Here is a 14813-nt window from a genome sequence, read left to right as displayed (position 1 = left end):
TAATTTTCTCCGAATTCCAAGACTAGTCCATTGTAAACCGTTCAGAAGATTAGTGAATGCGATATAATAGTCTATCCATGAAAACTACTCGAACTTGTAATCTTCTACTACATGTGATGTGTCATTGCAACTTATTTGTCGCACTGAATTATTAGATATTATTTGTTTCTTTCTACAATGGGGCGAAAGCAATGAATACTTGACGCGCGTGTTTGGTGTCCAGTGTTTGATGAAATCTGAGGCACATCAATTTCATGAGCCAATCCTCCTGGTTTGTTCCGTAGGCACTAGCCTATGAAACAGCTTATCGTTCTTTTCAACTTAAAAAAGAGAAAAATTATTTGTCTTATGCTCAATGGTTGTCCTTGCTACCCATTACCAATTATTATCTTACAATTTTATTTATTTTTCTTCTTTTTTTCAGCAAAAATATTTTATTAAGATAGAGAATATTAGGTACATGGGATACCCAATCTTTACACTAAAATTTATTTCTTATTAAAAAGATTGAAGTAGTAGAACAAATAACACCAGATAAATCTCCTCTACCCCAAAGGAATAAAATTTTGTTTAACGAATGACTATGTTTGTATACAGGTTAAACTAATCGTTGGTATCGAATTATTTGTGAATTTTCAAATAAATTCTTAAATTAAAAGAAAAATAATAATTGGGTCTTTCAATATGTAATCTTTTAAATTGAGTCCTTAAAAAATTTTAAATCAAATTTTTATCGGTTTCAAGTCATCATAAACTAACCTTAGAGATCTACGTTACATAAATATTGGCATTCCAAACGTATTATAAATCTCACTTGATCTTTAGTGAAAAGGAAGGAGAAATTATATATGAATCAGAATTAAATGTGCAATCTCATCTATTAATTTTAATCTAATAATTATAATTAAACATTCTAATGTTTCATAATAACCATTAAATAAAAGTCGGCATTTCAAATTGCATATTAAGTTATAAATCTCGCGTGATCTTTAATTAAAAAAGAAGAAAATAACGTATGCTTATAATTGAATGTGTAATCTGGATTGTTAATTTTTTATAGTTGTAATTAAATATTACCATTAACTTAATTTACCATACATGACAAATTTTGCAGCTGTATATAGTTTTATTTTGAATGGTTTTTTTAATCTTATATATGACAAACTGACAGATTTTACATGATGAAATAATTTTAGCTTCCTTCCAACGAATTAATGGCATGTGATTTTCACTTTTGTGTTGGGTGTGTGCGTCAGAGAGAAATTACCTCACCTAAGACTTGCCATGCCAACTGATTGGAGCTTGTTTATATGATTATTGTTTTGAATAATCAGAAATCTACTTGAAGCTTCTAGGAGCTAGGATGAAAGATCTACCACTCTCCTCAACGAAAGAACGTGTACAAGGATAGTCAAGGCTCAAGGGTGAGAAGATATCCAAGTCATCATTGCCGAAACACTGTCTAATGGGTCATTATTTCCCAGCTAATCAACTTAGAAAAGTGTGTATATGCAATAATAGACCAAGTAATAATTATGAACGTTCGATGAGAGAATTTAAAATTTTGAAAAATTTTAAATTTTAAGAATTTCAAATACTTCAATTAAAATTCTTTTATTTTTAAAATTTTATGTTTAGATAAAAAAAAATTAAAATTATGAGGGTGAGGAAAAATAAATGAAAAAAATGAAAATATATGATTGGTGTGCTAGTTATACGTGTTTCTCTATGCTCATGTTCGATCAATGTTCCACGAGTACAGTATTTTTTGAATAAGACTGTGAGAAGAAAATTTTAATTTCTCACCTTTTAGTTTAGAAGGAAATTGAAATTCCAAATTTTTAATTGTTTAAAATTCTAAAATTTTAAATTCTTCAAAAAAAACATCCAAACAATAAATTCTAGATTACAGAAATTTAAATTCTTTGATAAATTACTTTTCTAAGTTAAAATTTTCTATCCAAACACACTCTTAAAGTAATTTTATAGCATTTTGGTTACCCATCAATTAAAGTAATAAATGTAGAACCAAACACATATTATTAATTTAGTTGCTCATATTGATATTTAAGATTCATTGGTCAAAATAGATAAGATAAATATTTTTTTTATTCTAATAAGTTTTTTCGTGTATTAATAACATGATTTTGTACATCTTTATTTTTTTTAATCCTAACCTATTAGTATGTGAAGGAAGAATTGAGATAGAAAGTATCATAGGATACTTCTCTCCTCTTTTATCATCTCTATTGTTATGTCACTTATTATTATTATTATTATCATTATCATTATTATTATAACTATTAATCACATAATCAATCTTATGGTTTGTATTATTATTATCATCATCATTATTACATTCATATCAAATAAAAGATATGATAATAGAATAACGTTATTTGATATGCACTAAACATAATTAAAACTACTATCCTAATATGTTATTATCTTGTTTTTTTATTCTTTCGTAATCTTTAAAGTTAAGCAAAGTAATAATACTATTAGAAAAAATAAGTTTTTATAAAGTTACTACATAAGCTATTTATATAAAACAACTATAAAGAAAATTGTTTAACCATTAAAAATATTTTGCTATTCATAATGAGTGGTTTTATATAAGTGGAGAGACCCAATGCTTTTAATTTTAACACCCACTTACTCATATTTTCTGTAATTAATAATTAGAATAGCAAACATCATAGCTTTATTCATCTTCATTGTCTTTTTATACAAATGTGTTCTTATTGAATAATGCTCCACTAAACGAAACAAGTTTTTCAAGTTCGATACTCGATTTTTTACCGTTTAATTATTACTTGTACGACTCGGTACACTTGTCGATAAGATTTCGCATTCATAATAACAAGTAGTAGAGGGGCGGAACAGTAAGTTAAGAAATACAATCTGATATTTTATTCTAATTAGTCATATAAATATAATAAAATTCATGTGAGTGGATTATATTATATTACATATGATTAATCACAACTACTGTTTTAAATGTGATTTTAACACTTAATATATAAAAACCTAATCAATTAAAGATGTTGTGATTATTCTCTAATCAATTAAATTATATTAATCACTTAACATTAATTAATTCTTAATAAAGAGCTAAATATTTGCATAACATTCTCAATAATACAAAAAATTGAATAACATTGCATAAATATTATTTAACATAATTTTGCATGTTAATAATCATAAATCATACATATAAATTTCAAGAAATAAATAAAAAATTTATGCATATCATTATTCAATAAAAGAAAACACATAAGCTCTTTAATCATTACTTTAATGTGCAATTTTTTATAAGTTAATATCGCATGCTTAAATAGATATCAAAATTTAAACATACAATTAAACTAAAAAAAATAAACATGATAAAATGTACTAAATAACTCATAATCATATATGTATTAAATCATTTAATTTAATTATTTATCATTTGTATAATTATTAATAAAAACTATACATGCAAACTCATAATTAAATTAATCTCCAACACACAAGTAATAAATTAATTATGAACAACATATTAATTAAAATCATTAAAGCACTTTATAAAACTTAAAAGCAAACAATATAACTTCAGCATGTTAAAGCACATATACAAAAATGGTTATAAAAACAAAAGGTATACATGGACTTTCAAAGAAAAGGTAATGCTATTGACCTTCAGTCATGTCATTTTGACCTGGTTGTATCCCCGCGGATCCAAATGGAACTTGGTGATTGTCATTTACAAAGTTATAATTATCAGTTTAAATCACAAACAAAAAAATTAATTCCAATATGTCCATATTTCAATAAAACAAGTATGAGTGACAAAATAAAAGCAAAACATAGGCAAAGATGGTTCAAATACCAAATGTAAAATATTTAAATATATTAGTATGATTACGTTAACAATCATAAACAACACATTTAAATCAAAAATAAAAAAGAAAAATAATTTTTTGAGATACCTACTTTCAATACTGTTATTGATCTTTTTCGGAACATTCAATTCTATTTATAGAACTCTATTCATTACAAAGCTCATCATTAATAAAATGGGGGCATGATTAAGATATTGGGAAAAGATCATGAATTGTTATTGAACACGAATAAAATGTAAACAGAAAATGGCAACAAGAAAAACACCAAATGCGATTCTTCGAGGTGATAAAACGATGACAATAAGAAGCGTTTCAAGTCCTTGTGTAACATTAACAATATAGATATTACGAATTTAGAAAATTCAAATGAAATTGAAAACTAACGTGGGAACAAAGAAATTACCTTGAGGATGAGGTGAGGGAGTGACTAGAGATTTGTGGTCGGAGCTGTACTCACTTAAGGTTGATGAGGGTGTTCTTAAGTTTAAGATAAAATATACTGACGGTCTATAAACTCTCATTATATTATATTTGATTATTTTAAAATTTAAAATTATGATAGAATTAAATATTTCAAATGGAAAATACAAAAATAATCAAAACAAAATTTTGGAAAACAAAAAAATCAAAATATTTTTTTTTAAAACTTAACATATTAAAACAAAACTAAAAGTAAAATTAATGGATAAAAGTTGACATTAAACCTTAATTTTATAGAGATTAATGCCTTAATTAATAAAACAATACAAATCCTGAACTGATTTCGATATATATCCAATAATTTAAATGTGAAAAGCAAGAGTCCAATTCTTAATGTTGTATATGTATCAAAAGTCAAATTCACAAACTCAAGGATTAATAGAATGAAATAAGATAAGACAAATACTTTAACGTATCATAGGTTTAAATTTTTTTTATGACGCAGATATAATTTTTTATAAGTATATTTGAACAGGGAGTATTTTTCTGTGTTGAACTAGGCACTAATTTTTTTTTTCCCTTTTCAATTGGGTATACCAGAAAAAGTCAAATTACCAACAAAAAAAACGAAAGGGATTAAAATCTTAATTCTGTCTTAAAAAAAGGGTTTATGAAGCAACGGCAACGACTGGTCGTTTATTACTTAGACAAAGCATCTTGTAGGAGGCGTGAATGTGACTGAAGAGTGTGTTGGGGTTGAACACCTGAACACAACTTTAACCCTGCTTGTCGAATCTGTGCATTGCTTGAACGATTGAACCCTAATGGCTGCTCTCTTGAGGAGGTTTGCGAGCGCCACTCCGATCCCATCCAATTCCTCTCACACCAATCTCCGCCTTCCCTTCACCGCCATCGCCGCCATTTCCGGCGGAGTCTCCTTCCTTTTCTACCATTCCTCTCCCAACTTCGTAATTATTCACCTTTTCACACTCCACTTTTTTTATTTCATTCTTTCAATTAAAAAAAAGAAGATAATTCTAGATTTTTAAATTTGTTTTGTTATATGAACATCAACATTAGTAGCAGAATGTTTTAAATCAATTGGTACATGGTGACTGTTTGCAGGCTCATTCACAAGAAGCAGAACAAGTGGAAAGTAAAAACATCGGTGGGTATGGTTGCGCGTTTGATTTGTGATTTCCTTTCACTTCCAATTGCGTAATAATGAATAAGATTCCGAACTTTCCTTTTTCAGCACTCGTTCCGGATAAATGGGTCGAGTTTAAGTTGCAGGATACTGCTAGGGTTAGTCACAATACCCAGCTATTCAGGTACGACAACTCGTCAATTTGCACACGATTAAATTTCTTTTGTTTTCTCCTTTAATTTTTGTTTACGTTTTTTTTAATTAGTTGTTCGTTTGATATAAATGGAGTGAAATGTGAGTTTGTATTTCTTTCATTCCAACCCTGCATACAAACCTAGCTAAGAGGTGTGCCTCTTACCCTTCTTCTGTGGACTTGAACCCACTATATGCTGATTCTAATGCTGTTTCTAACAAAGTGTCGGTGCATGTTAGAGCTAAAGTGATGCTCTAGTAAAGCAAATCTTTGTAGTTCCCATCTCAACCTGGCATATCCTTAAATCGACGTTCTTGCTTTCTAGGAGAAAAGTCTGGTGTGAGTTTTCATGAGAGAATAAATTAAACTATTCTTTAATTTTGTGCAGACTGTTTCATTTTAAAGTCTAAATCATCTTATTTGACTAACAGTTAGTAAATGAATAATATTAATGGTGTTCATATTTTATCTATCAATAATGGAGTCTTGTTTCTTATCACATCCAATTATTTATAAAAAAATGCTAGTCAAGAGAATTGAAGTGCTTATCATAATATGCACTACAACTGAAGCAAAAGCTGGAAATTTAGAGATTGAGTAGGGCATTTGGAAGAGGTTCTTTGGAATTTATTTTATTTGAGCTTATCGTATAAACATTTAAGCAAGTGTTTGGTTAAGTTTATGAAAGTGGTTCGTGACCTTTCTTTAAGTTTCATGGTGAAGCTTGCCAGGATAAGCTGTAAGTTCCCAAGTTCTCATGTGATAAGGCTCTTTTAAAAAATGAAAAGTGCTTAATTTAATTCAACTGTTTGCACAAATTCAAGCCAAATCATAGAAGACACGGATTCACCATTGTTGCACATATTCATGATCAAATAGCAAAATGTACTCAATACTCTCATTACTATTTTAATAATATCATGTGTGGAAATGCAATAGGCTTTTATCTTCTATTTGTATAACTATGTCTCTCCCCCTGTGATTGATGCCAGGTTTTCATTTGATCCCACTCAGAAATTGGGTCTGGATATTGCTTCTTGCATCCTTACAAGGTGTGATAGATTGTCAATAATTAATATGGTTTTGCTATTGGTATAATATATTTCTTTTTTGTTTCACTACAATGTGGAGTCAAATCATCTGTATAACTGCAGGGCTCCATTGGGACAAGATGCTGAAGGAAAACCAAAATTTGTCATACGCCCGTAAGTTTTCCTGTTCAGACAATGGATGTACTTTATCTCCAGATCTTTCTTTATTATGGCTCCTGATCATGTAATCTTCACTCTTCAGTCTAAAACCTTCACGATTGTTCTATATTGAATATCAGTTTCTTAAATTGTAGGCTTCATTTGTTTTTTCAGTGCACTTATTTTTCTGTTTGCCACTGATAGCCTTAGTATGATTAATCAGTACAGCTTTTCAGAATGCTTGTTAAGGTCCCTCTCGACCCTACATTGTTAGTTGTGAATGTCTAAAAATCATTCATATGGTGTGCGTTCTTTTCCACTTATTTTGTTGACCTCAAATTTATTTAGCTATGAATAAATTAAGATTAGAGGACACCATCTATTTATTTTCCACCATAATAGACAATTAGTTCTTCTGTTTCTTGATTATATTTTCCTTTTCTCTATTTCTTTATCATGTTACTCTTTCTTTTTCTTTTTTTGGTTCCCTTTGAAATGTGTAGCATTTCTGACCTTGCAGGAATTCTTCATTGTAAATTTGAACACTATTTGTCTTTGAATAATGTAATGCTTATCATGTTATGTTTTGGTTCCATTAACTTTTACAAAGCATGACAAAGCAATTTTTTTTACTAGATGATGCGGTATAGTGGTATAGATAATAGAATTGCAACATGTATGCACTGTATATATTAGTACCAGGTGAAGGATTTAGTTTATGCTTTTGAGACAATATTTTACTATTTAAGATAATTACATTTGTAGGTTGCAAGAGTAGAAGAGATTCTATAACTTAAATGCTGCTAGCCCAGCCCGCTGTACTATTAGATTTCTTTAGGAGATTAGTTCATTAAATCTCAACTTCTAAAATTTTCTGATGACATTTTGTGTTTATTTGGATAAGTAGTGTAGAGTTACTTTAGATGAGAATTAATTAAAAGAAATCAAAATAATACATTTTATGTTTTGTTTTTGTTTATCTAAAGAAAATTTATGTAACAATGTGTTTTGTTTGAATGGTGTTAAATGAAGTTAGTTTTAGTATTAAAAAATAGAAATTAAAAAAATTATTGTATAGTTTTATAACAGCCTCTTTGCATGTGGCTGTAAGGCTGCACACGTCTACTCTCCCTAGCTTCAAAAAACCCATCAGTGCTATTTACATTTGGTGGAGGGAGAAGGTGTGGTCCTGGGAAGGTTATATTAGAATAAGACCCTAAAATTTTCAACTCATCGGAAAGTTCACTTTGGAGATGCTAATAATTTCTCACTTACTGTTGATATTTCATGTATGTTAATTTAAAAAGGGTGCTTGTGTCTGAATCTTCAGGTACACTCCTATTTCAGATCCAGAATCAAATGGCTATTTTGATTTGCTAATCAAGGTGTGTGACCATTATGGAGGCATTACTTTTCACATCTTGTTGATCATCTAGCCTACCATTTTAAAGAGGCAATTGGGTGATCCACTTTTCAAATTGTTGCAGGTATATCCTGAAGGGAAAATGAGCCAGCATTTTGCAAGCTTAAAACCGGGTGATGTTGTTGAAGTGAAAGGGTATGTCGTTTGCAATAACAATTTAAGATCAGAAATACTTTCCATATTTTAACTTTATATAAGAAACCCATTGCTTATTTCAGGCCCATTGAAAAGCTCAGATATACTCCTAATATGAAGAAGCATATTGGCATGGTAAGCATATTTGCACTAGTAGCCATTGACAATGCTTGGATATGGTGTTCAGTATCACCATTTTAATTGTCCATTATTCCATTAACATATAATCTTAAGATGGACAATGAGTTTACTGAATGCAGCTCCTAAAAAACGATTCTTGCCCTAAATAAGAGATACTTTCCAACTTATAAATTAAGCCTACTTTGTAACCAGTAGAGTCACCTTGCCTTTGAAAAAGGGAAAGGAAGAAATTAGTTACTCCTTTTCCTCAAAAGTTTGTTTGGTTGCCTGCATAGATCTCTCCCCAAAAGTGTACTTTGCTGCTGCCTCTCATTTTTTTTAATCACTGTATTTCATGTAAATATAATGGTATGAATACATTAAGTTAATTTGTAAAAATATCTCATTTTGATTTCCATGCTACACATGCCTGAGCTCTCTTTTTTTAAGCCTTTTTTTTATTGCATCACTCAGATTGCTGGAGGCACAGGAATTACTCCTATGCTTCAGGTAATTGAAGCTATATTGAGGAATCCTGATGACAAAACTCAGGTGGGTAATAAACCTCTGCTTTGCTTTCCCCCAAGATATAGTTTTCCTTTCTCTACTCTTCTCTTAATTATGTTATCAAACAGTGAGGTATGAATAGTTCTTGTTTTAATTTATTCAAACTGTTTGGGTTATGTACTGTCATTTTGTTTATTGTGTATACCAAGTATATTGAATTTTTTAAATGTATTTCTGACAAAGTTAACTACATAAGAATATCACTGCTTATAGTGGTCTTTTTCATGGACAGATATCTTTACTTTATGCTAATGTCTCCCCGGATGACATACTGCTTAAACAAAAGCTTGACATTCTTGCAACAAGCCACCCAAACTTAAAGGTAAAAATCTTGTTTAGCAAAGATAACATTATTAACCAATGTTATGAATAAATTAATTGGAAACTTTTTTTTGGCAAAATTTGCAGATATTCTACACTGTAGATAATCCAACGAAAAATTGGAGAGGAGGTGCAGGTTACATATCAAAGGATGTGGTTGTGAAAGGCTTACCCAGTCCTAGTGATGATACTCTAATACTTGTGAGTTTTGCTTTGTCAAGTAAAACCTACATATACTACATAGTATTAACGGAACTCCTCTAATATTGTCCTACTGATGTATTTAAGCAATTTGAACCTTTGGGGAAATTAAAAGATGATTTTTATTTTTCTTTTGAGAACAATGAGAATCCACATCAGATAGCTGAAATCATCCATATAGATTAGTAAGGCGCATCTCAAACATGTTTTGGTAACTCCTACCAAATGCTAACCACTAACCAGGATAGCTGCATTTAATCAGAAGCAACTGTGCTACTCCATATGAGTTGAATGACTTCAGTTTTTTTTTTTGGGAGGGGGGGGGGGGCAGAGGTTGGACAAAGGAGGTTCATGTCCTGAGTTCAGGAGGATGGTAAACTAAAGTGGGAGCAACAGTAGGGGATTCAGTCAGTGCTTTGTAGTTGAAACCTCAATATATTTAGAGCTCCTTCCATGGCAAGTTATTGCACTAGACCATTATTCTTCTAGTAAGGCATGCTTGTTTTACACTAATAATCAATTTCCCATATTATGCAGTGTGTGCACATTCCAATGTAAAATTTGCAACTGAGATTAATCTGGGCACAAATCCCAATTACTTTCAACAGTTCAAAATCAATCTATTAAATTTTAAAACGATGGACACTAATATTTCTGAAGGCTAGTGCAAATAATCTTGATCTGTATCGAAAGGCTTATGCCAAAACTTTTTTCTGCCTTTCATATTTTTTGTTAATGTTTCAGTTTTTGCCATGAGGTTTATTGGAAGATGGATTTAGGTGGAGGTTGTTGCAAAGTTTCATTACTATTACAAAAGTTCTATAGTTAATTGTTAACTCCCAACCTTTATTATCACCTGCATTTCAGGTGTGTGGACCCCCGGGTATGATGAAAGCAATATCTGGAGAAAAGGCCAAGGACTGGACACAAGGAGAGGTTTGGAATTAATTTATGGTGTCTGATTTTATCTCCTGGATCCCTGTACTGATGCACCTTATCGTTGATTTGCTGCAGGTTTCTGGCATCCTAAAAGAGGCTGGATACACTGAACAAATGGTATACAAATTCTGAGAAATTTAGTTTTCTTGCATCTGAATTCCAAGCACTTGTCCGCTGCAGAAATCGTGTACTGAAATGGTTTTCTGATAACAACAGTTAGGTGCGGTTGAAAATTCCAACATGAAATAAATCTTGAATTACAGAGCATAGAGAATTATTAATGGTATCTTGTATTTTCAAAATTTTGTGGATATTTAATCATGCGGTTGTCTAGCATGGATGTCAACAATGGGCATCTGTGGGGGTAAATTTACTTCTCCCACCCTATTTTCTAACATTTTCTTTAAGAGTAAACTATAGCACCCTAAAAGGTTTGGGGCATTTTTTCGAAGGAAAAAAAAGGTGAAAATCTAAATAATAGTTATTTGTATTTTTTAGTGTTTTTTCTAAGAAAAAGTTCTAAAAGTTAATTTAAAAGGTTATAATTATAAAGTTATACCATAATTTTGAACCAACGGATAATTCAACTCTGTACGAGACCTAATAGGAAAAATCAACATTTTGTACGTTAGTGTCATCAAAGACATTTTCCATAGGGTTGTTTTAAAACTTAAAAAGAAAACCCCAATTTGTTTTATTTTCATTGCATTAAGTTTCTTGAGCCCTGACAAATTCATAAAACCTAGAAACTTTCATTTTGTAATTATATTAAATTACAATTGGGACTTTTGAACATAAAGCCTAGAAACATTTGTTTTGTGATTAATTTATAATAGGGATGGTTGAAGATATAAGATGAATTGGATGATTAAAAAAGAAGGAAAGAGAAACACTTTGATATCTTCTGTTAACAAAATTATCATTCTAACACATGTTTGTCAACAAAAAGTTTATAAACAAATTTTCTTAAACTAAATTTGATTATAAAAAGATTAATTTACATTAATTATTTACCACTCACTAACATGTCATTGGTTGGAGCATCGACTTTGAAATTTTAAAGTAAGATTTCATATTTAATTCTTATAGATGAAAAAAAAGTATGATTAAGTAAAATTTTACTAAGAGTAATTACCAAGAAAGTTAATAAATAGATATTTCATATTAATGAATTGATGATCCAAATTTTTTTTACCATTTAATCTTATTTTCATAATAACTCTTTCAAGACTTAGAATAACTCTTCTCAAACCATTTTTCATTACGTAAGAGAATTATTTATCTAAATTTTACTTTCCTCCTGTATAATTTATTTTGGGTGACTAGATAGATAGAGTATCTTCTGGCCAAGAGTCAGAATAATATCTGAATACACATATATCCATTTAATATTTCTTAGCAAAAAGCTTCATATAAACAAATGTAAGAATTAAACCTCTAACAATGTATTTAAGAAACATTGTTATAACACCATATTAATTCTTTCATATATTTATATGATTATGTAGCTTTTAAAAAATCATAAAATGCAAAATGGTAATACATCTTATTTTATTACCTAGTAGAAATCATATAGCTACATTTAATTTCATCTTCTAAAAGTATTTGCATATATTACAAACAAAATAATATTTTCTAATAAAAATAAAATTAATTGATAGTTCTGCATCTGTTCCATAACTTTCTTCACAATAATTTAATTATTTTCTACTAAATTTTTTTTTTCTGATAATTTAATTAAATAATAACTTTACGACAATAAATTAACTACGACCATGAAAAAACTGATAAAATGGGCACGTTTAAAAGATCAACCTTTTTTTAGAATGAACTAAAAGAAACAAATTCAATGAGGACATCGTTTTTTTTTCCCCACTTGAATATTCATTTTTATGTCTTGAAATAAAAAATAATAAAATCACTTCTAGCCTTAACTGCTACTATATGGCAAATAAACCCAAAGAGAGAGGGATAAAAACAGAACAAAAAATTCATACAACAACCATAGAATACTAACAGGTATATTAAAGCAAGATTACGTGCAACTGCAGCAATATTCCTAAACCCAGATAATATTTCAAGTACACCTAGATTACTTGTTATTAAGAGGTTAGCCATTTGCTTACCATTACACTGTTAAATATTAGTTTGCAATTATTGATCTGAAAAGAACCCAAGAGAGTCATCAAAAGGCACCTAAAACTAATGCAGAATCATAGCTACAAAAGCTGAGGTTGTAGATTTATAATTTGAAAATGACTTTGTTACATTGGGGAGTGTTATTGCAACAAAGGCTGCATTTTCTAATAAAACAGTCATAGGATTAAGAAGAGAAACCAGTGAGTTTTTTACATATCAGAATGGTACAACTTCGAAGGATAAGACTGAAAAAAAAGTGAAATTTTCATACACTAGATGCCAAAGTGGGAAGAGTATAGCATCTACAGAACTCATGTCTTGCTAAATGTTTCAAACATATTTTCATGGAAAATAAGATTCTATTACAACTTTACAAGAGAAAGTGAAAGAGTTAAGGAGATGTAAACAAAGAATCAATCAAGAAAAGAAAATGCAGCAAAAACCAATGCAGAAACACAATTAACAATAGCCAATAAAATCATCCAACAGAGTAATCAAACCAAGGAACTGCCAAAATTATAAACGCTGCTGTCCTGTCCAAAAATTAAATTGCAAGGTTCTGAAAGACTTACATAATTTAACATAAATTGATATAAGCAAATGCAGGTAACTTAATTTCAATATGGCAAAACCAAGCTTGGAACATAATCATAAGACGAAGCCGAAGATTTGTGGCAGTTGTTGAAATCTCCAGTACGGCTTATTCTGTTATTCCTCTGATCATAAAGAATAAACTCCGCATCTTGATGGCTTGCCAGAAAAAAGACATCTTCATCTTCAGACACGTACAAAATCGTAATATTTATATAGCCATGAATTGGATTCAATTGAAGATGTTGATAACTAACATTCAGCAACTGAGTCCAAGACGTCTCAACTCCAAACTCCCTCATTATCCAAACAACAAAATGGCTCTTTTGATTAAAAGAAGCACAAAGGCAACCCTTCAAAACCCCAAGTGAAGGCAAAGCTATAGGGATTTCAAAAGGAGCATCAGGCGCGGACAAATATCTGCATGTCTCGTTCTTTAGATCGCATGAAAAAACTAAGAATCCATTGACAGTAGACCCGCAAGTGATCCAGTTAATACTGCCACTCACAAACCGTCCAACTTGTCCCAGAATGAGAAACCAAGGACAAGTTAAAATATTTCTCCAGCAAGTGTCAGTGTCACCCATGCAGTGAACACTCACCTCCATTTCATGTGTTTTAGTATTGGAAAGGATTACCACCACCTTGTACGTGTCACTCCAATCATCGTACCCAAACCCTAAAAACCACTCCACAGAATTGGGTCCTGCGTTGTAACAGCCGGAATGGAGACGTAAGTGTGGCGAATCCTCGGACATGATCCTTGTGGCCGGGTTCCAAAATCGGACCCATTGTTCATCGGAAGAATAATCATGCAAGCAGACCAAGCCATTGCAGGAACCAACGTAAAAGTAACAGTCTTTTTTAAAGTAGTGGCAACCGTCATCAATAGTGGATGAGGGGTTCTCGAGTAAAGAGCGTATGGAGCAGAATGCGCCCCAGGGATATGCGTAATAGTTTTCGCATTTGATGTCTATGAACTTTAATAGGGTGTGGGTGTTTTTCGAGGACCTTTCAAGGTGCAATTTAACCAACATAGGATGAAAGATGAGGGAATTCCAAGTCTTGGAAACGCACTTGAATCGAATGAGAACCTTGACAGGGAGCCATGACAGAATTTCCACGCTGAGATCCTCAGCAAGTACTGGAGCAGCGCGTGGAAGACCACCAACAACCATTGCCATCTTCCAAAACCCTAACCAATAATTCCTATTTATAATACGACTTTACTGCTATTCACACATCCTATTTAATCATTTTACCTAAACTCCTTTAATAAATCTTCTATCTTTATATTTATATATAAAGTAAAATAATTATCTCGAATGAGAAATATTCTCTTCGTAAGATAAGAGAGCTTTTTTTTAACGCTTTCAAGATAAATATTTTTTAACGAATGTTTTTAAGATTTTCGTTTTATAACAAGAACGTTTTTGAGATTTCATATTTTTTTATCTCTTTTAATATAATAATTTTATTATATTTTAAATTAAATTTTCATTTCCCAGTCAAAAAGATCATTTTTATAAAAATAAAATATCAA

At 30.5% G+C, this 14813-nt stretch overlaps 2 protein-coding genes across 2 annotated transcripts; one reads left to right on the top strand and one right to left on the bottom strand.

The window, feature by feature from the left end:
• The first annotated feature begins 4975 nt into the window (after window positions 1-4975).
• On the top strand, window positions 4976-10935 carry LOC114391420 (NADH-cytochrome b5 reductase-like protein). Its single transcript, XM_028352424.1, has 13 exons — window positions 4976-5272; window positions 5430-5472; window positions 5560-5635; window positions 6637-6696; window positions 6799-6849; window positions 8165-8219; window positions 8322-8392; window positions 8476-8527; window positions 8987-9064; window positions 9312-9401; window positions 9488-9601; window positions 10469-10537; window positions 10616-10935. Exons 1-13 carry the CDS (start codon window positions 5129-5131, stop codon window positions 10670-10672), a joined length of 960 nt encoding a protein of 319 aa, XP_028208225.1. The 5' UTR covers window positions 4976-5128; the 3' UTR covers window positions 10673-10935.
• Window positions 10936-13078: 2143 nt separating this feature from the next.
• LOC114393548 (F-box/kelch-repeat protein At3g23880-like) lies at window positions 13079-14454 on the bottom strand. Its single transcript, XM_028354903.1, has one exon. It carries the CDS (start codon window positions 14452-14454, stop codon window positions 13297-13299), a length of 1158 nt encoding a protein of 385 aa, XP_028210704.1. The 3' UTR covers window positions 13079-13296.
• Window positions 14455-14813: the final 359 nt, after the last annotated feature.

The sequence above is a fragment of the Glycine soja genome, chromosome 17 (genome assembly GCF_004193775.1).
Source record: "Glycine soja cultivar W05 chromosome 17, ASM419377v2, whole genome shotgun sequence".
In the NCBI taxonomy this organism is placed as follows: Eukaryota; Viridiplantae; Streptophyta; class Magnoliopsida; order Fabales; family Fabaceae; genus Glycine; species Glycine soja.
This window is presented reverse-complemented; position numbering and strand designations above follow the sequence as displayed.

Coding starts and splice junctions, on each gene's coding strand:
- LOC114391420 (XM_028352424.1), top strand. CDS start 5,129: ATGGCTGCTCTCTTGAGGAGGTTTGCGAGCGCCACTCCGATCCCATCC. Junction 8,528..8,986: donor TGAAGAAGCATATTGGCATG/GTAAGCATATTT, acceptor TGCATCACTCAG/ATTGCTGGAGGCACAGGAAT. Junction 9,402..9,487: donor CAAGCCACCCAAACTTAAAG/GTAAAAATCTTG, acceptor CAAAATTTGCAG/ATATTCTACACTGTAGATAA.
- LOC114393548 (XM_028354903.1), bottom strand. CDS start 14,454: ATGGCAATGGTTGTTGGTGGTCTTCCACGCGCTGCTCCAGTACTTGCT.